Genomic DNA, 27,895 nt, shown 5'->3' on the forward strand with positions numbered 1-27,895 from the left:
CTGTCTCTTCTTCTAAGTTTTCAATTTCTTGTTGCTGACTGGATCTTTACTTTCATTAGATGAAATAATCAAATTTCTCTGAAACAAACTCCAAATAAAACCTTCCTCTGATCGTACATCCTAAAATTACTTACTACTATATTATGATTAACATGTGAGCAAAGGATAGAGAAAAGTTAAATTCTATGAGAATTCAATCACATTCATTTGGCATCTTTGTAAAAGCATTATAAAATATTTTACATATATATTTTATATGACATATAGGCAAAAATACTTAATTAAGCAGGTTACATATTTATTTTACTGTGCTGGGCTATATAATGTCCAAGTTCACATTGCTCTTGAAAATTCCTCACATTTCATACAAAAATTTTCAAGGACAAATTTTGATATGTATGATTTCTCTTTGAACTACTAGTCCTTTACATTTTGGATTTTCTGTATGAATTCTCATTATACCACAAGTCCCATGGTTTTTGGTTCAGAGAGCCTGGGCACCAAACTGAATCATGGGTAATTGCTGCTGGGACAAAGCTACTGAATTAATTACCAACATTAGGGCTGGAGTTGTAGCTCAGTGGAAGAGTGCTTGCCTAGCATGTGTGTGGCACTGGGTTTGATTCTGAGTAGCTCATATAAATAAAATAATTCCCAACATTGTTACTACCATCCTGAGAAAGAGTAATGGTACTATTCTTCTGATTTTTTAGTTATGTTCCCAGTAATGTGAAACTGTCATTCTACTATGAGTGTGTTCTTCGATAGCAGGATCCATAGATAATTTGATAGGTTATTTGCAAGGACTAAGACAGTGCCTAAGAGCACAGGAGGTAGTGCTTTAGGCAAAGTGAACTGTTCAGTGAATATGGCAAGGACAACAGAGTAAGAGAAAGATCCAGACCACAATTCAAAGCTTGGTCTTTTTGGCACTAAAGAAGTCTTTCTCAGGTAGGTCTCAGGAATGCTCAACTTTATTTATTTATTTTTAAAATATTTTTCCTTAGTTGCAGATGAAAACAATGAATTTATTTTATTTATTTAGTTTTATGTAGTGCTGAGCACTGAACCCAGGATCTTACACATGCTAGGCAAGTACTCTACCACCAGCCCTCAACTTTATTTAGTTTTATTTTTTATTTGGCACCAGGAATTGAACCCACAGTACTTAACCACTGAGCCATATCCCCAGCTATCTATTTATCTATCCATCTATTTATTTATTTATCTTGAGATTAGGGTTTTGCTAAGTTGCTTAGAGCCTTAGTTGCTGAGGCTGGCTTCAAACCTGTGATCCTCCTGCCTCAGGTTCCCAAGCTGCTATGAGACAGGAATGTGATACCACTCCTGGCTAGGAATGCTCTAATTTTAATCAAGCATAATCCTTCTGATATAGTGTTATCTTAAGAAAATAACAAAACCCAAAACAAAACACAACAGAAAAACCCTTAAGAAGATCTAAATTTCAAGCTCTATAAACAAATCACTCTTTGGAGTCCCAAATTTCTCACTGACCGAACAGAAATGAAATAAAAGTAACATCTATAGAGAAATAAAAAGATGTAAAGAAGATAACGAAGTATATTAGTAAATTGCAAAATGCTACAGATAGGTTAAATAATCTTTCTTTTGTAATATCAAAGTGTTGGTAAGTTTTGTTTACTTTTTGTACAAATATGCAATGGCCACTTACATAATGCACAGCTTAAGCATAGTGATTTAAAGTAGGGATCTTCATATGAGTACATGATAGAGGTCTGGAAAGCATTTTTAAGGGCATAGTGTTGGCTATGGTTTTAAAAACATCAACGTTCAGGGACTGGAGTTGTGACTCAGTGGTAGAGCGCTTGCCTTACATATGTGAGGCACTGGGTTCAATCCTCTACACCACATAAAAACAAATAAATAAATTAAAGGTATCGTGTTCATCTACAATAAAAAAAAAGAAAGAAAGAAAGAAACCAATTTCCAGGGTCTCTACTTTCTTAAACCCATTTTCCTAAAATGGATTCATCTGGGAAGGTGCCTGTGGTCTAAATTTTATTTTCCACGTCTCGTTATAGATAGCTCTTCTGCTGTAGCTTGAGATGAAAGTACAGCTCTCCCTCATATTTCTATGCTGCTTTATCGTAAGTTTTACAATCTTCTGAAGCATCAAAGAAATAAAGGAATTCCTTTACTAGAGGTATTATGAAAGCCACTCCCAACAATTTCATCAAGAGATGCATTTTAATAAAGTTTTAGTCTTCATGTTTAATAAATTGAAACAAGAACCTACAATTTATTTATGAAATAATAGCTTGATCCACACAGACGAATGCTTTAAAACAATTTAGAGCCTTATGGACACAGGAAATTCTGTCATTAAATGTGAGGATTATATAAAGATTATAAAAGGAAAGCAAACACCAGTCACCAAAGAGAACAAGTGTGGTACTGTGTTTCCAGGATTTAAAGTATGCCTGATTTTAATATAGTTAACAGAAAATCCTAACATTTAAAAAGTTCTTACTTCGGGCTAGGCGTATAGTTTAGTTGGTAGAGTGCTTGCATTACATGCACAAGGCCCTGGGTTCAATTCCCAGCACCACGGTACAAAGTTCTTATTTCATATGACTCTTCCAGAGTATTTGACTGCTCACCAAAGAATCATAAGAACTATATTTTGTCATTTCTTTTGGATTTGATAGGCAAATAATGATTTAAATTCCAAAGGAGATCCTTAGAAGAGTCAGAATAATTATTTTTCAGTGTATTCCACAAAACAGTATTACCAAATATTAATTATGTATGTGTATAGTTTGGTAGAAGAAAGGTTGTATTAACAAATAAATATTGGTTTCAACAAAGATAAACTAATTTATTTAAAAAAAATAACCAAATATTGTTCGAAACACTTTATGGAATTAACTTATCTTCAAAACACCCCTTTAAAGTACTATTGTAACATCAAATTAAAGATGGGAGAACAGAGGAAAAATGTTAAACAGTGTGCCCCAAACAATACTGTTATTATGCAATGGGGACTGGGATTGGAAACCAAACAGTAGAATTTCTGTGCTTATGTTCCTTAATGGTGACACTCTGCTGTCTCTCACCAAATTACTGAGTCTTTAAAATATGAATGTGTACTGAGAATCTTAAAGAGAAGGGATATTTTTTAGTGAGGAAATATTTTTCTCTCAAAGTATTTTTATAGAATCATTGCTTTTTTGGGAAAAAATCTGGAGAACACTGTTATGGAATAATCAAAATCTGATTTATCATTTTACAAAATCTTTTTTAACATACTCTAGAGCCAGGTTAGTTGGTTCTATCCCCTGTAGTGAACCAAATTGAAAATAAATAAAACAACAAAAAGCATTTGAATTGGGAGACAAATCAACAACACACACAGGAAAAAATATCTAGCTCTTGAAAAGCTAGGGATAGAGGAAAGGAAGCAGATATGAAATGTCAGGAGGGAGAGATGGAGATTGGTGAATATCCCAAAGGTGAGTAAGAACCTGAAGGAAGGGAGTGACATAGACAAGTGCATGTCTAGGGAGGAGCATGTCAGGCAGAGGTACATCATATGTAAAGACTTAGAAGTGGATGTTTCTGGCATTTCCAAGAAAACTAGTGTGTTTGATGCAAACATAAACAAAGGGAAGAACAGAAATTAGGTCAGAATGAAAGTGAGGTGTTAGATTAGAAGCTACTGGAAGACTGTGAGAATTAGATGGTTCATTTAAACATATTAATAGAGAGAAAAGACTCTACAGGCAAAGGTAGAAGCAGGACGATCAATTAGGAGTTTATTACAAGAATCTAGTTAAGAGATGATGGTGGTTGGACCAGGGTGGCAGCCCTGTGGATGGTAAAAAGTGGTAAAACTGTAGATACACTGAAGGGAGTGCTTATAAATACGCCAAAAGATTGGATCTAAGCAATGACAGAAAGTCAAGGATACACTCACCACTTCTGGATTTGGCACCTGGAATAATATCACTGTCATTAATTGGATTATCTGGCATTTATTAATATACTTATGGTAGTTAGTGATGAGATGGGATAAAATCAGGTAGTAGGTATGGACCAAAAAATGTATTCTAAAAATAGAGGCTTGAAAAAGGAAGAGAAATCAAGGGGGGAAAAATAGAAAAATAATTGACGAAAAGCAAGAGAAAAGAGAAAAGGTGAGTACCTTGTGAGGTATTTCCCTAGAATATGAGAGAAAACATGTTTCAATACAGAGAAGTAAATCAGCTGCAATAGTGATGACAAAGTAAGATGAGGCTTGAGAACTGGCCATGGGATTTAACATTAATTAACATTAGTCATTAGTACCCTGAGAGGGATGGTCTACTGGAGTGATGGAGGTAAAAACTGAATGGAATGTGTTAAAGAGCAATTGATAAAGAAATTGGCAGTAGTTTCAAGTTTTGTTGTAAAGGAAAGAAAAGATTTAAGAAGAAAATAAAGTCCAAAAAGAACTTTTCATTTAGTTAGACTGAAAAATTTCTACTAAGCAGCTCAGAAGGTGGTACAGGAGTAGATACACCCATAATTTTATAAAGACCTTAAGTATTATAGGAAGAGAGAAGAGGTCAAGAAGGAAAAAAAATGGTATTATACTCAACTTTTAAGCTGGTTTAAAGGAACATTAAGGATTTCACCTGCCAGAGGTTTGGGGGAAAAGAATGACAGAGGAAGAAGAATATTCCCAGTAGAATCTACGGAAGCATACAAGGTATAAAATAAGGAACATGAGTAATGACAAATAACATGGTACTCGAGGACTGTATGCATGGGCAGCTGCTCAGAGTGCAGAGAATGAAGAATAATTATCAAACATTTTCTACATGTTAGAGAACTGACATGACTGTTTCCAAAAAATAAACGATGTGAAGTTAAGACAAGATTAGAAGGGGGCCCTCTGTCAGAAAAAAACAAGCACGGTCAGAATGCTAAAGAGGAATTTGTATTCTTTCTTTTAATAAAAGTGAATTCACTAGATCTAATTAAAATTCTACTCAAGTGAATCCAATACCACCCACATGTTTTCCAAAAATACAATTTTAGGAGCATGGTTACTCCTAGCATTGTCTAAACAGCAATACTGTAGGGACTCTTGAGGAAATGGTGAAGTGAAATCATACAAAATAAATGGAAACACGCACATACAGGAGAGGATTACCAAAACTCAGTTTCTCCATCATCACAAAATATCTGTGAAATTATTTTGTGCCTTATATGTGCTGAAACATATTAAAAGACTCAAAAGACCATTAAGTGAGCTCCATAAACTCTTTAAATCAGTTTTCAATTTAAAAAATGTAGTTTATAATTTCAACTTGACCACACATTATGAATTAAGTAATTAGCTTTAATTTTGTGAGATAGTTTTCAAGATCTGGACTTTCATTTTCCTATTTGATTATACTAAAATTAAAATTCACAAACATAACTCATAACTACAGGCAGTAAAACATTCCATGTTCCCTAAATATATGTATACAGTTCTCATTATCAAAGAGAATAAAATGAACAAACAGTTGGAGATGTAGCTCAGTGGTAGAGCTCTCATTGAGCATGTGCAAGGGCCCAAGATTTAACCCTCAGTACAGTAAAAAGTAAAACAGAGTAAAATGAATACTGTGTACATATTATATTTTTCCTGCCTTCTTGCTAAGTGTTTGAAGAAAAAAGTTTTTTTTTGGAATGGGGCAGGGGGAGTACTGGGGATTATACTTAGAGGCACTTGACCACTGAGCCACATCCCCAGACCTATTTTGTATTTTACTTAGAGACAGGGTCTCAATGAATTTTCAGCACCTTGTTTTTCCTAAAGCTGGCTTTGAACTTGTGATCCTCCTGTCTCAGCCTCCTGAGCCGCTGGGATTACAGGTGTGTGCCACCCATGTCTGGTGTTTTAAGATATTTTTATCACATGAAATTCCTTTTTGATATTTTATTCCAGAGAAAGTTTCCAGCTAAGGCCTAATTATAAAATAAGGAATTTTCTATAAATTATGGATTTTAAACATAAATGTGCAAATCAAAATTATAACTAATATAGTAAAAGTGTTATAAGTCTATGAAAAACATTTACTTCTAATCTTAAGTAATATGAACAATTATACTTACAGAAAAACTTTCAGAATAATGTTTCAGGTATTTGAAAACTGTGTTAATTAAGGACAATTTATTTTACTTACCATGAAAAAAACCCTAAACACTATGTGAAAGAAGAAAGAAAGTAATCTTATTTTCTGTGTTCAATACCCTTGTTGGCTTGAGATTCAAATCAAATTAACCTTGTGCTATTGTCTGGATGATTTACCCCTTTTGAGTTCAGGTACTAAAAGCTTGGCTTTCTGTATATGGCCTAGTGGGAATTGTTTGGGACACTGGGGATGCTGTCTTGGTAAGGGTTTAAGGTAGTTCTCTGAGGATCTTGTGTTGGTTCAAGAGAGTGAGTTGTGATTTAAAAACAACAACAACAAAAACCCCTACTTGCACTTCTTCCTGTTTTATCATGTGATATGTCCCCTCTGCAAATCCACTGAGATGCTATTTACCATCCTCACTAGAGGTGAACCCATGTTGACACATGCCCTCGGACCTCCCAAACTGTCAGCTAAATAAACCTCTTTTCTTCCTAAGTACTGAGCTTCAATACTTTTTTTTTTGTTACAGTAACAAAACTAATATAGTTTGATCTATAATACTACTATAAAGAACCATGCAACTCAGCTCATATTAGAAATATTGCAAAGAGAATTTACAATTAAAAATAAGCATGAAGGTGCCTCTGCCACCATGGCCTGGAGGTCTTTTCTCTCAGCAGGGGTACTCCCTACACTGCTATCACAGAGGCCACTGCCACAAACACAGGGGCTGCAGCATAGAAGCCATCTTGAGGTCTTCTTTCTGGGAGCTGCTGCACCCAGACTTAGAAACAAGAATCATCTGATCATCTCAATAGATTCAGAGAAAGCATCAGACACACTACAGCACCCTTTTATGTTGAAAACACTAGAAAAACTAGGGCGAGTAGAAACATACTTCAACATCGTAAAAGCTATATATGCTAAACCCAAGGCCAGCATCATTCTAAATGAAGAAAATTGAAAGCATTCCCTCTAAAAAATGGAACAAGACAAGGATGTCCTCTTTCAACACTTTAATTCAACATCATCCTTGAAACTCTGGCCAGAGCAATTAAATGAAAAAAATTAAAGGGATACAAATAGATGAAGAAGAACTCAAACTATCACTATTTGCCAATTACATGCTTCTATATTTAGAAAATTTAAAAAATCCCACCAAAAAACTTTTAGAAATAATAAATGAATTCAGCAAAGTAGTAGGATATAAATCAACTCCCATAAATCAAATGCATCCTCTGAAAGAGAAGTTAGAAAACTACCCCATTCACAAAAGCCTCAAAAAATATAATAAGATATTTGGGAATCAATCTAACAAAAGAGGTGAAAGACCTTTATAATGAAAGCTACAGAATACTAAAGAAAGAAATTGAAGAAGACCTTAGAAGATGGAAAGACCTTTCATGCCCCTGGATAGGTAGAGTCAATATTGTCAAAATGGGCATATTACCAAAATATGGTATATGTTATACAGATTTAATGAAATTCCTATTAAAATACTGATAACATTCTTATTGGATTAGAAAAAGCAATCATGAAATTTGTTTGGAAAAATAAGAGACCCAGAATAGCCAAAGCAATCCTTAGCAAGAAAAGTGAAGCAGGAGGCATCACAATAATAAAACCTGAATTATACTATAGAACCATAGTAACAAAAATAGCATGGTATTGGTACCAAAACAGACACAGACCAATGATACAGAATAGAAGATACAGACAAACCCACATAAATACAGTTATCTTATACTAGACAAAGGTGCCAAAAATATTCACTGGAGAAAAATATAGCCTTTTTAACAAATGGTGTTGGGAAAAATGGAAAGTCACATGTAACAAAATGAAATTCAACCTCTCTCATCCTGCACGGAACTCAACTCAAAATGGATCAAAGATTTAGGCACTAGAACATAGACCCTGTGCCTAATAGAAAAAAGAGTAGGTCCAAATTCCCACCATGTCGGCCTAGGGTCTGACTTCCTCAACAAGACTCCTAAAGCACAAAAAATAAATTGAAGAATCAATTAATGGGATGGATTCAAATTAAAAATCTTCTTCACAGCAAAAGAAATAATCAGTGAGGTAAATAGAGAATCTACTAATTGGGAACAATTCTTACCAGACGCACGTCAGATAGAGCACTCATCTCTATAATATATAAAGAACTCAAAAACCTTAACACCAAAAAAAAAAAAAAAAACAATCAACCTAATAAATGGGCCAAGGAACTGAACAGACACTTCTCAAAAGGTGATATACAATCAACCAACAAATATATGAAAAAATGTTCAACATCTCTAGCAATTACAGAAAAGCAAATCAAAACCACTGTAAGATTTCATCTCACAGAATGGCATCTGTTAAGAACACAAACAACAATAAGTGTTGGCAAGGATGTGGGGGAAAAGGCACACTCATATATTGCTGGTGGGACTGTAAATTGGTGCGACCACTCTGGAAAGCAGTATGGAGATTCCTTAGAAAACTTGCAATGGAACCACCATTTCACTCAGCTATCCCACTCCTCGGTTTATACCCAAAGGACTTAAAATCAGCATTCTACAGCCACATCAATGTTTATAGCAGCTTAATTTACAAGAGCTAAACTCCGGAACTAGCCTACGTGCCCTTCAATAGATGAATGAATAAAGAAAATGTGGTGTGTGTGTGTGTGTGTGTGTGTATAATATTTATAAAATAAAATATATAAAAAGTAAGTACAAGATAATGAAAGCACTTTCCGTAAATTCCGTGAATTTAGTCCTAGCATGGTTCATTCAGGCTATAAAACTTTAGAAAAGCTTTTAACTATTATCTTAATTTTTTAATATTATAATAAAATGTCAGGTGGTGCATGCCTGTAATCCCAAAGTCTCAGGAGGCTGAGACAAAAGGATCATAAGTTCAAAGTCAGCCTCAACAAGGCACTAAGCAACTCAGTGAGACCCAGTCTCTAATAAAAATACAAAATTGGGCTGGGGATGTTGCTTAGTGGTTGAGTGCCCCTGAGTTCAGTCTCTGGTACCTTTCCCCAAAATAAATAAAATAAAATGTCTTTATTAGATATTAGGAAAATCATATGTGGATAAACTGACCCTGTGGTGTAGCCTGCTAAAAAATTAAAACTTTACTGAAAACACAAAAAATCTTCAGTATTTATAAAATACATAAAAAATACAAGTGTCAATAAAATGAACCCTTGTACTCAACACCAAACTTGAGAAATATAATACTATCAGTACACTGATTTTCTTATGTACTCTTTGTCTTTCCTTTCATCACTCTGTCTACTCCATTGTTGCTACTCCCATAAGAAACACAATATTAATCCTTGTTTTCATGTTCTTATGCTTTTCTTGATCGTTTACCACATATTTATAATCCTAAATAATTTAGTACACAGTTTTGCTTATGAGTCATTCACACTGACATATGTTGTAATTCATAAATTTTCATTATATCATAGTATTTTACTATATAAACAAACGTTTTATCAATCTTAATAATAATAAATTTTTTGTTTCTAGACTTTTGCTCTTATAAGCACTGCTATTATTGATCATTGTTGTATAAATATAGAGGAAAACACATAAAATTTTATCTAGTAAGTATACTTAGATGTAGAACTGATTAGATAAGTATATGAACATTTTCAACTTTTTAGTGAAGAGTAACTTGATTTGAAAGAGTTCAACTATTTTTTTTTCAAACCAGCAACATGAACAGTTCTAGCTGCTCTATATTCTTGCTAAGACTTAATTTTGTCAAATCTTAATTTTTTAATCTAACAATTATAAAAATATTATTTTATTATGATTTGATTTTGCATTTTCCTGTTTCCTAATAAATACTGAGCATCTTTTCTTATGTTGACTATGTGGGAATTCTCTTTGTGTATATCATTTAGATATTAATCTTGTTAGTTCTAACTTTTAGAATTAGCTTCTGAGAGTGGTCATTTTCCTTAACTCTCTTCATGATATCTTAAGTCAACATAACTTCTTAGTATTAGTGTTTTGATTTTCAGTCTTTAAAAATCTGCAGTTATATTAAGAAAAACTTCTCCTATCCCAGAGTCATAAAAGTTTCTCAATACAATCTCCTACAAGTACAACAGCATTATATTTTATTGTTAAGCTTTGAATCCACAATAGATTGGCTTGTATGTTTGATATAAAGTAGAAGTCAGATTTAATTTTTTGGGGGGTAAGGAAAAAGCAGAATAGTGGTCTCCTGAAGATATATATCTACATTTTAATTTATGGAACCTGTGAATATGTTATGTTACATGGCAAGAAGGAATTAAAGATGTAGATGGAATTTAAGTCTGCTAATCTACTGACCTTCAAGTCAAGATGGATGATCCATGAGGCCCAAAGTAATCATAAGAATCCTTTAAAGTGGAAGGGGAAAGCAGAAGAGGAAGAGTCAGAAAAAGATGCTATGCTGCTGGCCTTGAAGATGAAGGAAGGAGCCATGAACCAGAGCATGAAGAATGCCTTTAAAGCTGTGAAAGGCAAGGAAATGGATTATTCTCTAAATTCTTCAAAAGAACTGCTGCTTTGCTGTCATCTTGAATTTTAGCTCAGTGAAACCCATTTTGGACTCTGACCTCCAGAACTTCAAATAATAAATCTGTGCTGTTTTAAGCTACTATGTTTGTGATAATTTGTAACACAACAATGGAAAACATACATTGAATAAATTACTACTCTACTACTACTAATGAACAATTCTGTTCTTCAAAGACAAACCAAAAAGATTTGTCCCTAAACTTCACTTGGTTCCTCTGCTCTAATTGGCAATCATCTAAATCACTATAGATCAAAAGTAAGTGCTGATAGCTGGTGAAACAAGAATTTCCATATTTGTATTTTTTTTCCTTCAGTAGATTCTTCACTTTATTTTATCCTTAGCTCTTCCAAATAAATTCTGAAACAGCTTGTGTACACACACACACACACACACACACACACACACACACACTACCTAAATGCCCTGTTGCAGTGCTCTAGAAAATACTAGGAGAGCTGACATCTTTATGACAGTCTTTCTACCCATAAACATGGTATATTTCTTCTTTTGTTAAGCAGTCATTTAATATTTCTACATTTTATTGTTTTCTTCATGCCTTTGACAGGTTTATTACTAGAAATATCATTTTTTTAACTAAAATTCAAAGTGGTATTTAAACCTGTTTTTTAATGACAGCTTAAAAAGCAATAGCTTTTTGAATATTTCACTAAGCTTTTTTGTTTAACAATTTGTACATTATTTTAGATAGTCTATAGTCTATTTTAGATAGTCTATAGTACCATAACAGCAAAAAATAATCATGGTGTTTCTTCTTCCTTTCCAATGCTTATACTGTTACTTATTTTCCTAGTCTTACAATGTTGGCTAAGACTTCTAGCCTGATAATGGTTGCAAGCAACAGATATCTTTGCCTTTTTCCTGATATTGAGCTTTTAATGTTACTCCATATAGCGTGGCATTTGATGCACACCTTAGGATACAAATTCATTTTTAAGCTAAACTCTTTGTCATTTACTAAAGTATTTTGTTTTAAATTAGGGAAGAATATTAACTTTCTTTTGGCTTCTGATTTTTGTTTCTTTTTGTCTTTATCTTCCCTGTTTCTTTTCAAATGATTTAATGTTTGGTTTTTTCCTTCATTTCTGTTTATTTCCATTTACCAATTTATAAGTTTATAACTATATTTCCCCCTCTCCAAGTTTTAACAAATAAAGTTGTATATGTTAATTGTGTACATGTTATTTTGAAATATGTAAACACCGTGGAATGGCTCTACTGATCTAAGTAACATGCATTTCCTCACATACTTACCATTTTCTTTATGATTACACTTACAGCCTACTCTATTTCCTTTTTTAAGAATATAATAAATTGTTATTAGTTATAGTCTCCATGTTGTAGAATAGATCTCTTAAACTTATTCTTTCTATCTAACTGACACTATGTAAACTTGGACAAGTTATCTTTCCCACTCCCTCTACCCTAATTGTTTGGAGCAACCTCTACATTGTTCTCCATAAAGTTAGTAATTTACATTTCTAACAGAGTTCCCCTTTTTCCACAAGCTCACCAGCATTTGTTATTTTTCTGTCTTTTTAATGCTAGTTATTTTAGCAAAGGTGAGGTGATGTCTCACTGTGGTTTTGATTTGCATTCCCTTGATGATAGTGATTATTGAACATTTTTTTTCATATATCATTAGTCATTTATATGTCTTGTTTCAAGAAATGCCTATTTAGGTCTTTAGTTCACTGAAAAATTGGGTTATTTGTGTTTTTTGCTATTGAGGTTTTTTTTGAGTTTTATATAAATTCTGGTTAATAACTCCTAGACAGTGTATTGTTGGCAAATATTTTCTCTCATTCTGTATGTTGTCTCTTACTGTTATTTCCTTTCTTAATAGAAACCTTTTAGTGTGATATAATCCCATTTTGTCTATTTGTGCATTTGTTGCTGTGTATTTGGAGTCACATTTAAAAAACCATCACCTATGCCAATGTTATGGAGCTTTTCCTGTACATTTTCTTGTGGCATTTTACAGTTTTATGTCTTAAATATTTAAGTCTTTAATCCATTTTGAGTGGACTTTTTTATATGGTCAGATTTATGGGTTTAATTTCATCCTCTGCATAAGGATATCCAGTTGTCCTGGCACCCTTCATTGAAGAGAATGTTCTTTTACTATTGTATATTCTTGGTGCCTTTGTCAAAAATCAGTTGAGCATAAATGTATACATTTATTTCTGAGCACCAATTCCTTTAGTGTATATGTTTATTTTTATGCCAATGCCATGTTGCTTTATTTACTAAAGTTATATAGCATATTTTGAATCTAGGTCATATAAGGCCTCTAACTTTGTTGTTTTTGTTAAGGATTGCTTTGGCTATTGTGGGAGGCCAACCTTACGGGTGACTGAGTTACACTCCCCAGCTGGGTGCTGAGGCGCTCAGTCACAGAAATGGGTGTGTCTTGCTACAGCCCCATGGGTGAAGCTATGCTCACCTGTTCCTTTGTAATATAACCCCTTGCCCTGTTTAGGATAGAATCTTCCATGGAAGTGCCTTGTGTGTGTCCCCTTCTCTTACTGTGCCCTTGGGTGTGGCCTACCCAGGTGTCAGTCAACCTGCTGACAGTGGACATCATAAAGACAGACTCAGCCCCCTGAAACCTGACCCCTTGCCTCATTTGAATAGCTTCTCCTCAATAAAAGGGGTCAGCATGTGCTCTCTCTCTTTCTGCAGACCCTTAAGGTCAGAGGAGCCGTCACAGCAACCCCAAAGTAAAAGGTATTTGTGTCTCTTGTGGGGTTATTTCATGCAGCCCAGTTAGCCTAGTTTAACTTCGTCCCCTGAGCCTTTTAGTAGCGAGAACAGAAACCTGGCAGGCTATTTTGTGAATTTAATGTTTATTTTTTCCTGCATTTCTGTTTTTCTTTTTTATTTATAAACTGGGAAGTTAGAAATTATATATTTTAAAGTTATGCGACTAATTGTTAACACAAATCTCTTTAAGAGTTATCTTCACCATCATTTCTATGATGTATAAGACCATGTAAGATGCTCTGATTAATTCTTCCAAACATATGTACTTGTTTATACTATCTTAGCTATAATTTTCAAAGATTTCACCAATTAGCTAGTATCACTAGTTTTACTTATGTTCATAACTTAGTTTTACATATGCATAATGCTTGCTTTGATGTTTGCCAATTTCTGTGCCCAACAATTCTTTTCTGAACTAGTCCTTCCATCTAAGTCCTATTTCCTGTATCCTCAAGTGTATTCATTTTGCAGGTCTGTTAAAGCTAACTCTCAAGCATTATTGAGATCTTAAAAATATACATTTATTGAATACATAAATCTAAGATAAATTATCTCTAATCAGGATACTGATGACATCATTCTACCTCTTCTGGTTTCTATTGTCACTATTAGAAAGCCAATATAATACTTACACCTTTGATATAATCTATTCCCCTGTTTTCCCTTCAGACTGCTTTTATCTTCTTTCTGTCTCTGATGATCTGATTTTTAAGTCCAGGGAGTTTAAATGTGGGGTTCTTTTTCTTTAGGTTGTTTGGGATTGGTTAGAATTCTCTGGATCTCGAAATTGGTGTTTTCATCAAATTCTGAAAAATCTGTAGCTAGCTATTATCTTTTTAAATATTGTCTCTCTATTTTCTCTTCTTTTGTATCTCTAGTGACATTTATGTTGACCATTTTTACTATCTTATTTTCAATATTTCCACTTCATGATCTGTTTTATTGTGGATAACTTCTTTGTATGCATCTTACAACTCATTAATTCTCTCTTCAACATTGTATACTGAGTTTTGGCTTTGATTCATCCTGAAATATATTTGGTCACTATTTTATAGCCACATTTTTTTTGCATTTTTTTATTGGTTGTTCACAACATTACAAAGCTTTTAACATATCATATTTCATACATTAGAATCAAGTGGGTTATGAACTCCCATTTTTACCCCAAATACAGATTGCAGAATCACATCGGTTACACATCCACATTTTTACATACTGCCATATTAGTGACTGTTGTATTCTGCTACCATTCCTATCCTCTACTATCCCCCCTCCCCTCCCCTCCCATCTTCTCTGTCTACCCCATCTACTGTAATTCATTTCTCTCCTTGTTTATTATCCCATTCCCCTCACAATGTCTGTCTTATATGTAATTTTGTATAACCATGAGGGTCTCCCTCCATTTCCATGCAATTTCCCTTTTTTCTCCCTTTCCCTCCCACCTCATGTCTCTGTGTAATGTTAATCTTTTCTTCCTGCTCTTCCTCCCTGCTCTGTTCTTAGTTGCTCCCATTATATCAAAGAAGACATTTGGTATTTGTTTTTTAGGGATTGGCTAGCTTCACTAAGCATAATCTGCTCTAGTGCCATCCATTTCCCTGCAAATTCCATGCTTTTGTCATTTTTTAGTGCTGCGTAATACTCCATGGTGTATAAATGCCACATTTTTTTATCCATTCATCTATTGAAGTATAGCCACATATTTTATTATATTTTCCCTTTATCTATCCATATGAACATATAAAATTACATTTTTTCTTACATATGCTAAAATATGATTTTTATATCATATATTAGTGGATATCTGAATCTGTTGTTGGTTGTTCTCCTGACTTATAGATTCTTTTTTCCAATAGTATTTTGAGGTCTTTCTTTTTAATATCATGTTGTTTGGAATTTTATCATGAGGTATACTTTGAAGGTATATTCCTCCATAGGTATTTGTGTCACTCTGTGCTACAGACTAAAGAGCACTAATACTCTGAACCTTCTTGAAATGAATTCTGCATTAATGTTATGATTTTGTTTTCCAAAAATCCTCATAATAAAGGCTATGGTTATAAATTTTCAGGAAAGAGTTCTCGTCTATCCCCAATTCAGTATTAAGATAAGTTTATTACAGTGTGTGTGTGTGTGTGTGTGTGTGTGTGTGTGTGAGAGAGAGAGAGAGAGAGAGAGAGAGAGAGAGAGAGACAGAGACAGAGACAGAGACAGAGAGACAGAGAGAGAAAGCTTCCTTTTTAGTTTACCCTTATGTAAAGTTATAGCCTTTTGTTATTATATCTTTGTAAGGGGATTTCTTGTTTAGAAAACTCATTTTGAGATAGCAGGATTTATGCCTTACCCCCATCTACCTTGGGCATCTGTGAAAATAAAAGTGAAATGCCATTAGGATTTAAGAGAGAATACTCCGGAAATTACAGGTTTCAGAGCTATCATGTTTCCTTCTTTCTACCTCTGAATTCACTTGACTTTTGGGTTTGAAGAATTCTTTTTTTTTTCTTTTCAGCTCAGTAAAGCATTAAAAATTTATTATTTTATTCAGTAGTTTATTTGTAAGCATTTAAACCCACAATATTGCTAGAAATAAAATTCTGGTTGATATTTTAGTTCAGAACTTTCCTTTTTAGCTAATCCTCAAGCCACAGTAGGATAGTAGGTCCAAAATAACTACTATTATAGTTGATGCTGTGTAACTGCCTGATGATAATTATATAATTTGCAGTTATTTGATTTAATCCCCCTACAATTATGTCATGAACCTGTAGCATTTTCAAAGCATAAGGATAAAGGCAACAGAAACAAAACTTCCATATAAAATAAAAATTGAATCATGCTGAATATGATTTAGTGAACTAGAGAGCTCATTTTTAACAATCAGAACCCCCTCCTGCCCCTGCCCTGCCAAGGCTCTGGTTTTCTTTGCATACACCTTCTTAAGGATAGGCTCACTGCTGAAGTAAATCAGATGCCTAAGCCTGAGTACTAAATGATAATGTTGGTTAAACCATTAACTCTTGCACTGGGTTGGATATCCCCTACATATCTCTTTCTAGGTGCTCTATTAGGTTTCTTTTTCTGAGTACTTACTATTTACATTAACTATATTAAATCTCTTAACTTCTCTTTTAGCTTCTGTAACTTTCATTTGACAATATTATTTTCTGTTCAGAATATTCATCAATATATCCATCCAGTCAACTGGCATTAAAAAGTGGACTTGACTACTGCAACTTAAAACAGTATAATACTATTTTTTAGAAATATACCAAATAACCAAAATAGGAAATCTAGAAGGTTCCAAATTAAAGTTATCATAGTCCTTCTTCCTAGCATGTAGCCCTCAACTTCATTTTTTAACAGATTTCAAACATTTTAGGATTGTGCTAGATACTTTTTTTGTGACTATTTGATGAAACAGCTCCTTTGAGTCTACTGTGGTATGGAGCTATTTACACTTGAGCTCTGGGAATATTCTGACCAACATCACTTCTGTTTGTACTGTGGTAATATGTGTCTCTTTGTAAGGCTTTTTGAGTTGAAAAATCATCCTCAACTTAATACTTTAAAAGAATGAAAATAATCCAACTATGGTATTTTGAGATAGGATCTTTGGGAAGTTATTAGGATAAGTTAAGGTCATTAGGGTGGGATCTCTCCCTTTTTGATATCCTGTACCACCTTAAAACACCATGGTGAAAAAGCCATCTCTTGATATGGCCCTTCAATCTTGGACCTCAATTAGCCAACAAAACAAAAACAAACAAACAAAAAAAACTTTGTTATAAATCACCCAACCTGTGGTATTGTTAGGGCCACAAAGAATGGACTAATACAGTTGACAACAGTAACTATTTTAAATCAAAATATGTTCTACTTTGCTCAAGAAAAAGTACTTAATCCCTTTAAATTTCCCAGTTATAATACTTATCCATCAATGATGAAGACCTATCTCTGTCTAAGGTTCCTGTTTATTCTTCTTTTGGATTAAGTAAATCATTTCATTCTATTTTACCTACTCAATTAGCTTGTTAGTTATATACTCTCTTACCACTTATTTGATATCAAAGATTTTAATATACATCCTCAACTTATATCAAGTGACTATTTTTATATTGCCAAGAACAACTCAAGGCAATCAGAACATTTTAACTTTATTTACTTACCTCTGACTGATATGCTATTTTTATATATGATTTTGCTTTTATAGTTTTATATAGTCAATTTTCATTTAGATTTAGCCCCACTTATTTTTCCTATTATTTTATATATTTTTTCCTGTATCTTAAAACTCAATCTGGGGTAATTTTCTTTGTGCCTTAATCCTTTAGTATTTCTTTTAGGTCTGCATGCTAGTTTGCATATTTGCCGTTTTTGTGTGTCTCAAAATGTCTTTACATCGCCTACAATGTAGCTGACTTTCTTCTTGCATCTCAAAGATATACTAACTTCTGGTTTCACTGTTTAACCCAAGAATTTAGTGGTCATTTTAACTGTATTCCTTTGAAGATATCTTGTCTTCCCCCTTTTCCTTTCTGCCATCTCTGACTGCTTTAAGAATTTTCTCTTTGGTTTCATTTTTGGCAATCCTTTTTTTTCTTTCATTTTATTTATTTTTGGTACTGGGGATTGAACTGAGGCTTAGCACCACTAAACTATATCCCTAGTCCTTTATATTTTTTAATTTTGAGACAGGGTCTTGGCTAAGTTGCTGGGGCTGGACTTGGACTTGCCATTCTTCCACCTCAGCCTCCCAAATTGCTGGGATTACAGGTGTGCATCACTGTGCCTGACCTGTTTTCAGCAATCTTAATATTATATGTCTAGAAGTTGGTGGTTCTTGTATTTCTTCTTCTTTGTCGTCGTCTTCTATTATTATTATTATTATTTTTGCCTTTGCCAAAGGGTTTATGTTCTTGTTAAATCTGGGGATCTACATATTTTATTTCTTAAGATTGGAAAATTCCAAACATTTCTATTGCCCAATTTAATCTTCCTTCAAGAATGTTTTGTTAGTACCCACTTGTGTTTCTGGATTGCTAGCTTTTCCAGTTCCAATTCTGAACTATATAATCAAAAAGAAAACCCAAGAAATTTATCATGTTCTGAAATCCAGAGCCAGTCTTCCTTACTCTCTCCATCTTTCAGAGTCTTCTACTGTTTGTAGTATATAATGTGCAGGGTTTTAATTATACTTAGCAAGAAAACCGACAAGAAGTATATCCCTTTCATTTTCCCAGAGTGTAAGTCTCTCCATTATAGTTATTTTTCTTTGGATCTACTAGAGGCCTATTTCTATTAACTGTATGGTTTACTTTAGATTCTGGCCATGTTGTCTTGTTTCATACCATGAATGGTTTAGATTAACTGCCAGATGCTGTAGGTAATAAACTGTCGTGATAATTTGAGGTCCAGATTTATATTATTGTTGTCCAGAGAGAATATGCTTTTTGCAGAGAGCTAATGGAAGCAATAATCAGAAACACCATAATGGAAGCTTCAGATGATTTGAAGTGGGACTTTAGTCCATCTTGGAAATGTTGTATATCTAATTCTTATGGTGTGACCCTTTAGAGACCTAACTCAATGTATGAGTGGTTTACTTGGCTTACTCTTGAGTCTTCATCCAGGTAGAACATGAACTTTAACTTCTGCCTCACTAGAACTGTCATTCTGTTGAAAGCTGGGCTCAGTCTGTCTTGTCTGTTGACTGGCAGACAGCTGACTACTAATAAATTGGCAGATGCCTCCAGACATTTAAGATGAATGTTTAGGGTCGGAAAAAGAAACTTAATAGGATGCAATGTTACAGAAGATAGTGAGCAAGAAAGTTTAGAGAATAAACAATTATCAACATGGTCCAATGAGGATGAAAGACAAATGAGGCTTTGGAATAAAATAAATCTTATAATACATACCATTTATTTTCTGTGTATTAAAGGAAGGCAGGACTATGGAATGTTAGAAAGTCAGATTTTTAATTGAGAGAATGACTGAGAAAAGAATGGAGACAAATTTAAGAGGTCAACAAGAGACCATTAAACAAATCAATGAATACATCTGAAGTTTTAAAAGAAGGCAGGGAATCAATATTTGTGTGGACTCAAGTTTGCACAATTTTAGGAATACTTTTTCAACAAGGATGACATCTTTGGGTGGGCTCAAGAAAGAAAACTGGTCTTCAGGAGAACATGAAGAATTCACTTTTTTAGATACATCGAAGATTGGTAAATTTATAGAAAAGGGAATAGAGATTAAGATGATGATTTGGGCCAGGAACAGTGAGTGGCACATAACTATAATACCAGTGGCTCCAGAGGCTGAGACAAGAGGATTTCAAGCTCAAGGCCAGCCTCAGCAATTTAGCAAGGCCCTAAGCAATTTAGTGAGATCCTGCCTTAAAAAAGTTGGAGATGTAGCTCAGTGGTAAGCTGCCCCGGGGTTAAATTCCCAGTACCAATCCCCAACCTCTACCCCAAATATAAAGATTTGGAAGTTATTTGCATAGAAATTATAGTTGAAACCAATAGTTTATGTAGATATATGCACATATAAATTTCTATCAAGAGTTTTTTTCTTGCCAAGAGATAGCTAATTTAAACTCTTCAATATCTGCCAAATACATTGTTTTTTGAGTACCTAAAAATCACCCTACTTGAATTTAAAGAAGAATCCTTCTTTGCACCAAGTGACTACCACAATCCTAAAATTATAATTAGCAAAACAACATTCATGCAATTTTCCAAGATTACAAATATATGCTTGAATAAAGAAAATTTTAAACCAATATTATGAAAAAATTCAACTACTTGCCTTTCTATATATTCAGTAAATTATTTGGAGAAAACAGACACACACACACACACACACACACACACACACACACCAAAAATATAATGCTGGGCTACTAGTGAATCAATAGAGATTAGAATGGCTATAATGGTTGCCTATGATTGAGATTTGTTCAAGTGAGTTAAATGTTATGCTGCTCTGGTTGTGAAACATCTAAAAATAACTCCTACTCAAATATTCAATTAATTATTTACACATAATATTTTAATACTTCAAAAGTTTTAAAGTACACTTTAAATATATCACTTTAGCATTACAAAAACCTTTCAGGAAAAGAAAGAATTATTAGAATTCACACATTAAAAATGAGTTAACTAAGATAATGTGACTACATCTTCTTTACTTACATTAGCTCAAATTCATAGCTTTTATTTTTTACTAATAATTGACCCTTAAAAAATTCACTTGAAGACTAAAAATAATTTCACTTATGAGTTATTCTTATTAAAATAAAATCTTCATACCATTTTGTGATGCCATAACAATCTTTAATAATATCCTGAAGAACAGCACGATAGAAGAGTGATTCAGTAGGCAGCTGAAAAAAAGGCAGACAAAAACCAGAAATCAAATTAATATTAGAGAGCTGGGACCATCGTGAATATGAGAAACTTGACTTTGCTGTTAAACATAGAGGGGGACATTGTAATGTCTCCATTCTAACTCACAGTACTATCCTAAGATTATTTCTTACTCTGAAACGAATTCTGCAAGAAAACAGAAGAAACCAAAAGAGAAATAGTAGTAAATGACAAAGATAAGTCTAAATCAATGAAAAATAAGCTAGTAACCCAAATGGAGTTCTTATCACATACAAATGTACAAATACACTTTTAACACAAGCTACTCAGTTCTGAAGCCTATAGGAGTCAGAAAGGATATGTGTAAAAGAGGAAAGAATGGCTTTGACCTAAGATATTATGGACTAGGATTCACATACTGAGAAGATACTACCTACGTTAGGAAATATTAAAAATATGTCTGAAGACTGTAAGATCATAACTTCGGCTACTGCAGAGTCTTGGAAAGGTCAAAAGAAACTGAGTTCTTGGAAAGACAGCTCTTCTGGGGTAATGAGAGATAGGCACTGTCCCACCAGGATTCAGAGGATTTTGAAAAGAAAGAAGGAGAAGCTGACGAAGTCCTCAATAAAACCTAATAGCTTCAAAGACACAGAAAGTAAAAAAAGTACTGTAGTATTTCTTAGAGAAATAATACTTCGGTGCAAAACAGAGATGGTACTCCTGAATTAAGAAATTACAAAGGACACCAAAATCCCATCCATATCCCTACAGATCTCTTGATACTGATAGTACAGAAATATCCAACACAAAACAATGTCAGCAATAATAATCTAGAGTTCCTGAAAAGTTACTATTGAAAAAAGAAAAGAAAGAGAAAATGAACTAAAGAGGTCAACAATAATGAATGCTTTTGTGAAGTCAAATAAGGTCCAACTAAGTCAAATTATGTCCTAACGGTCCAACAACTGGCAGTTTCAGACTTCACTAATTTAAAAACTTTTCTTCCCTTGAAGTCTCTGACATACATTTCATTTTGATTTCTTAAGTCCAGACATATTTTCCATTTGACATTTTCTCATCTTGAGAAATATACTGTTACAGTTCCAAAGTCTTACTTTATGATCTATCCCTTATTTCTTTGAACATCACTTTTCTCCCCAAAATGCTGAAATCCCTTTTCATACATTAACACTTAATCTGGAAATATTCAATTGAAATTCAAGGCATTTTGTTAAAAATACTATTGCATGAACTAAAATATTCTTTGTATATAAACTACTTAAAAAATTCTTAACTTTATGTCTGATTATCTATAATACATAAGAACTTCAATTTTATATGAAATGCCTAAAAATGATTAAAATGTCTTTATCATGCCTTTGAGAAAAATCATATAAATGACATCAACATAATTTATAAAAAAGTACATATTTTTATGAAAAACAAAGTGTAGAATGACAGCAACAAAAGATTAAGACATGTATTTTAAGCAAAAGAACAGACATAAATGGAATGCACAGAGAAATGCAAACAGGATAGGAAAAATCATCATTCCCAAGTTACCCTGAGTATATAAAAGGCTTTACAGCTGTTTCCTAAGAGAAAAAGAAGAGAGTTATGTAGTGCCTTCAAATGAACATTCCTAGAATAACTAGGACTGTCCATCCTGGTAAATACAGAGTGGGATGAGTGGGAAAGGAGTCAACATCTCCTAAACAGTCTGACTATTCCAGAAAAATACTGCATGTAGTTCAGAGTTTATGTTCTTTCCCTCACAAGTGATAAATGTACTTAACATTTTTAATGCATTTTAAATATGGGAGGAAACAAAAAGTGTACACCCTTAAAGCATATGTATCAGACATGCATTTTACAGATCTAGTGGAAAAGGCACTAAGCTAGAAATTAGGGCTCTGTAATTAATTCAGGATGCTAGAACACAATTAAAATGCTGCTGTATAGCAAGTCTGCATATAAGTTTGGCACAATAACCAACTCATACGATTGACTGGAAGCATGAGCAAACACTTGGAAAATTAAAAACACCACACCATTGGAGCATTATGATGATAATCCCTAGGGAATCACTAAGGTGATATGTAGTACAGTAGTTAAGAGCATGGAATCCAGAGAGAGAGATTGATTCAAATCTCAGCATGAAACTACTTTACTGTTTCTTCATGTATATCCTGGGATAATAACAGTACGTAGTTCATAATTCTATGTATTTATTACCTATAGATAAGAAGAACTTTGAGCAGTACTTTGGTAAGCTCTATGTGAGATTTAACTGTTATTTTCATGATTAAAATGATTACTGATCACAACAAGTGTAGACATTTACTTTGCACTTACTATGTACTAGCCATTGTTTTACACATTTCACATGCTTCATTATTTACTTGAAATGACAATATTATGAGCAAACTATTACTGGTATTAGTGTCACTTCTCCTACTTTACAGATAAAGAAATTATGATGTGTCCTAGGTCATTAAACCAGTTAGTGATGATGACTGGATGCAAAACAGCAGTCTAAGACTAAAACCCACACACTTAATAAATTCTAAAACTTGATAAAAAATGATGACTTCACAAAGACCAGTTTTTATCACTTTTTAGATAGGTACATTAATATATTAAAAAAAAAATTGCAAAACATACACAGTACCTGTCAATGTTCTTTGCCTAGGGTGAGCATATAATAAATGACACTTGTTATTGCTATTATTATTTTAAAACTATTATTAATTTAAAAAGTATAAATTGACATTATTAATGTTTATTGAAAACAAGCAAAAAAGAGATTTCTAAAATTAGGTCTAATAAAAATAATTTTGTGATAAGCTTAAAAGAAACTCTTAAAATAGTCCTAATATGTTTCATGAAGACAAGGTAGAACAATGCAATCATGTGAATATTTGAGTGAGAGAGTAAACTTTTGTTTATACCTGCAAAACCATTTGGCTGTTGCAATTAATGACTGAGTGAATGAAAAAAAATATCAATCAAATAATTTCTTTGTTTTGTATTACAGATAAAGAATACACTGAATGTTATACCTTGTTTATCTTTGCTTGAACTAAGGATATAAATTCCTGGTCAGTTGGCAACATTATGTCTCCAGAAATATTTATAGGCCATATAATTTAATATGAAGAAATCAGAGGTTAGTATAGAGAACAATGGGGCAATCTTCCTAAAAGTTCAATTTAGTTTTTGAAAGTTCACATGTAAAGCAAATGTAAAGAAATGTATAGATATGAATACCCTGTGGTAATACCAGGAGGTGATATTTATGAAAATCCATCCAGTTTTGAGTTCATCAGCAGGTCAAGTATGAAGAGAGCTCAAGAGAAAAACTACAGTGTTCATAAGTTGAATTTAAGTAAACATTCTCACTTACCCCTTGGCCAAGTGCAACCCGCTCCAATGCCTTTAAGGAGAAAAAACAAGACAAAGACTTTTGATATATTTAGTCTAACTTTTTAAGATTTATAAAAGCATAAGATTTATAAAGTTATAAACACACTGTATAAGGTTTTTGGAAAGATGAATTCAGTGATAAAAATGTAAGTCAACACAATTAAAATCTTCAATATTAAAAATGTTAACTAGTATACTTATATAATTTAATACTCATTTATAATGGGTATGTGTCATGAATATAAACACATATATGCTCCAATTATACATCTTGCATTTCAGAAGGACCTAGAAAATAGAAAAGAAATGAAACAAAATGGTCTTGACTCATGTTTAGTGTAATTAACAATCAACTAAATCCAAAGCTGGTAGTATGTATATATATAGAGAAACACAGATATATTTACATATTTTAACATATTTATTATAATTTTTAAAAAATATTTTCTTATTTGTCAATAGACTTTATTCATTTATATGTGGTACTGAGAATTGAGCCCAGTGCCTCACACATGCTAAGCAAGTGCTCTACCATTAAGCCACAACCCCAGCCCTGTTATAATTTTTAATGATTGTATAATTTTATCTTTCAGAAAACAAAAATGAACACATTATAGTGGGTAGCTTATTTTAGAAAAGTATTTTTTATTTTTAGTCTGCATATATACATATAATCAAGAGTCAGAAGAGAAAGTACTGTAACATATATTTTTACAATTTTATACATATTGGATTATATTTATAGTTGATCTAAAGCAATTTTACAAAATGTTCCTCACATTTCTAATAAATACTCATAATCCAATACTTGAAACTTACATGAAGGGCACCCTCATTGAATATTTAGAGCCAAAAGGAAAGTTATGAAGACAGCAGATTTTTATTAGATAATTTCCCCAAGAAGCTAAACAGCAACTGGCTCAGAATAGATTTATTACTGAAGATATAATGAGTTTTCATTTATGGCATTAGTTGTGGTAATTTTAAGATTAAATCTGTGGTGTAAATAGTGGAGCCGGCACAGAGGCCGAGGAGGCTGTGCATACTCATCGAACATGGAGCAAGTAACACGGGAGGTGGCCAGAGGCCACTGAGGCAACTTCCAGCCCACCACTGAGCCAGCGGTGACCCTGGGCCTTTCCCATGAAGTGGGCTAATAAGAGAACCTGTTTTGTGAGGGACAGGTCCTTATGATAGTGACTGCCATGTTGTTAGGGGCCAACGCATGTCAACTCGTCTCATCTACTGGGTGTAGCTGATCTGAGTTGGTCCTTTTAGGTGAGGTCTTTGTGTGACAATCTCAGTGCAGGGTGAAGGTAGGGGCTGTGGTTTGGGATTTGCAGTCTAAATATTTCTAACCTGGAGATTCCCAAGATGGCCGCAAATAGAGTGCATCACACCCGTGTACCGCGCCAATGCGCGGGTGAATAACGAGTTAGAACGACAAAAGACTATCTTGTTAGGAACTTACAGCAAAATGGGGGTGCACCGAAACCTAGAGGAAGGATTTCCAGCACCCAGGTCCGGTAATTGAGTCTCATACATGAACCAACTGTGCAACTGGAGATCCGGGCTGACTGATCTGCGAGGCCCACCCTGCGGCTACAGACGGCGGGGAGCCACCGAGAAGCGACCAGCAAGCAGGGAGATTGCTGCAGATTCTGTGGAATCCTGCCGCCTGAGCACTCACGGAGCCCCAGGCTGAGTTCAGGATTTCAGACAGGGAAGGAAACGGGACAGTCCTATCCCCCACAAAGGAAACTCCACCAAGGAAACCAGCGGCCAACATCTTGGAGAGCTGAAGTAACCACCGCCACTCTCCGACAGATTGCAACAATAAAACAGGTGCATGTTACTCAGCTCATCTCCCATACAGCGGGGAATTCACATAAAATCTCACCTAGGCTGTCCGGGGGAGGGATTATCAGAGCAAGCCTGCATAAAGACGCGGGAAAAACTAGACACCCGACCTTCAACTCCCCCTCCCATCAGCGGGAAAACAAAACCTGTATTGCCAGCACCGGGGAGGGGCAAGCGGAAAAAATCAAAACAATAGAGTGTTGGGGGGTTCTCAATAGCCAACCTCCACGCCCAACAAACGGCAGGCCCAGAGTACAGTTTGAACTGCCGAGAGGCATCACTCAGGGGAAATCTGGTCTAGCAGGAGAAACCAGGACTAGCAGGACAAACCAGGGGACTAGAGGCCAGGCCCTCGCGACTGGGCGGCTGGAGAACGCACGCCTGCCACGAAACTCCACCTGCTGCCCACACGAGTGGGTGGCCGCCGGCAACCGACAGCACGACTGGGCAGCTAGAGATTGCCTGCCTACCAGCAACAGCTGGCCCATTGCCCCTGTGACTGAGCAGCTGGAAACTGCACGCCCACCTGTGACCAATCGCCCGCTGGCTGTCCGGTTGACTGGGCAGCTGGGGACCACCCGCCCACCAGCGAAGCCAGCCCATTGCCCCTGCGACTGGCGCCCGCCGGCTGCCCGCGCGACTGGACGGCTGGAGACAACCCGGCCGCTGCTGTCCGGGAGCTGAAACCAACCAGAGACAGTCCAGTCCCACCCCTCCTTTAGACACCCCAGTAAGGAGCCTGGGACCCGCCATAGCAGAGAGGTGACATCACTGGAGCTCGGCTGTGGGTCCTTCCCAGCAGAATCCACTTTAGCAAGCATAGTCTACCAACACAAAGGAGAGACAACAGAGATATAAAAAAATAAAACAAATTTATAGAAGAGAGCAGAAACACAGCAATCAAATAGAGCTGGAAAGTAGCATGAACATCATGAAAAAAAAAGGGAAAAAAGGAGTACAAACAATGCAGGACAACTTAAATATACAGGAGGACCTAGAAGCATCAGAAACAGGGATAGGGAAAGAACTCAAGGCATACCTAACTCAGATGGAAAGGCATACTAGAGAAGACATGAGACAGCAAGTCCAAGCAATAAAAGTATATTTTGAAAATGAATTAAACAAACAAATTCAAATGGCAAAGAACGAGCTTTACCAGGAGATAGAGATCTCAAAAAAAAATCAAACAGTAATTCTAGAAATGTAGGAAACTATAAACCAAATTAAAAACTCAAACGAGAATATTACAAATAGACTAGATCAAGTAGAAGTCAGGACATCAGATAATAAAGACAAAGTTTATCAACTTGAAAAGAATATAGTCAACACAGAAAAGATGCTTAAATCTCATGAGCAATCTATTCAAGAGATATGGGATGTCATAAAAAAACAAATTTGAGAGTCATCAGGATAGAAGAAGGCATAGAGAATCAAACCAAAGGAATGGACAACCTATTAAATAAAATAATTCTAGAAAACTTCCCAGAGATGAAAGATGGAATGGATTGCCAAATCCTGGAAGCCTACAGGACCTCAAACATTCAAAACCATAATAGACCAACTCCAAGACATATAATTATGAAGATAGCCAACGTACAGAACAAGGAGAGAATATTAAAAGCTACGAGAGAAAGGAGGCAGATTACAATCAGGGGTAAACCAATTAGGTTAACAAATGATTTTTCATCACAGACATTGAAAGCGAGAAGATCCTGGAACAATGTA

At 34.6% G+C, this 27,895-nt stretch overlaps 1 protein-coding gene across 9 annotated transcripts in view; it reads right to left on the reverse strand.

Annotated features, from left to right (window-relative positions):
* Positions 1-27,895, reverse strand: part of Mettl25 (methyltransferase like 25) — a 263,521-nt gene that overhangs the window by 178,316 nt on the left and 57,310 nt on the right. For 6 of the 9 annotated variants that reach the window (XR_005731755.2, XM_021725783.3, XM_078053061.1 and 3 more), the window contains 2 exons: positions 24,291-24,320; positions 20,825-20,898 (listed from right to left, as the gene is read on the reverse strand). Coding sequence is in view for 6 of the 9 variants with exons in the window: in XM_021725783.3 (XP_021581458.1) it covers positions 20,825-20,898; positions 24,291-24,320 (104 nt within the window). In the remaining 3 variants the exon portion in view is untranslated. Of the gene's footprint in view, positions 1-10,492; positions 10,657-20,824; positions 20,899-23,555; positions 23,573-24,290; positions 24,321-27,895 lie in introns of all 9 variants that reach the window. The other 3 variants (XM_078053059.1, XR_005731757.2, XR_005731758.2) reach the window with 3 other exon arrangements.

Source organism: Ictidomys tridecemlineatus, chromosome 6 (genome assembly GCF_052094955.1).
Source record: "Ictidomys tridecemlineatus isolate mIctTri1 chromosome 6, mIctTri1.hap1, whole genome shotgun sequence".
Classification (NCBI taxonomy): Eukaryota; Metazoa; Chordata; class Mammalia; order Rodentia; family Sciuridae; genus Ictidomys; species Ictidomys tridecemlineatus.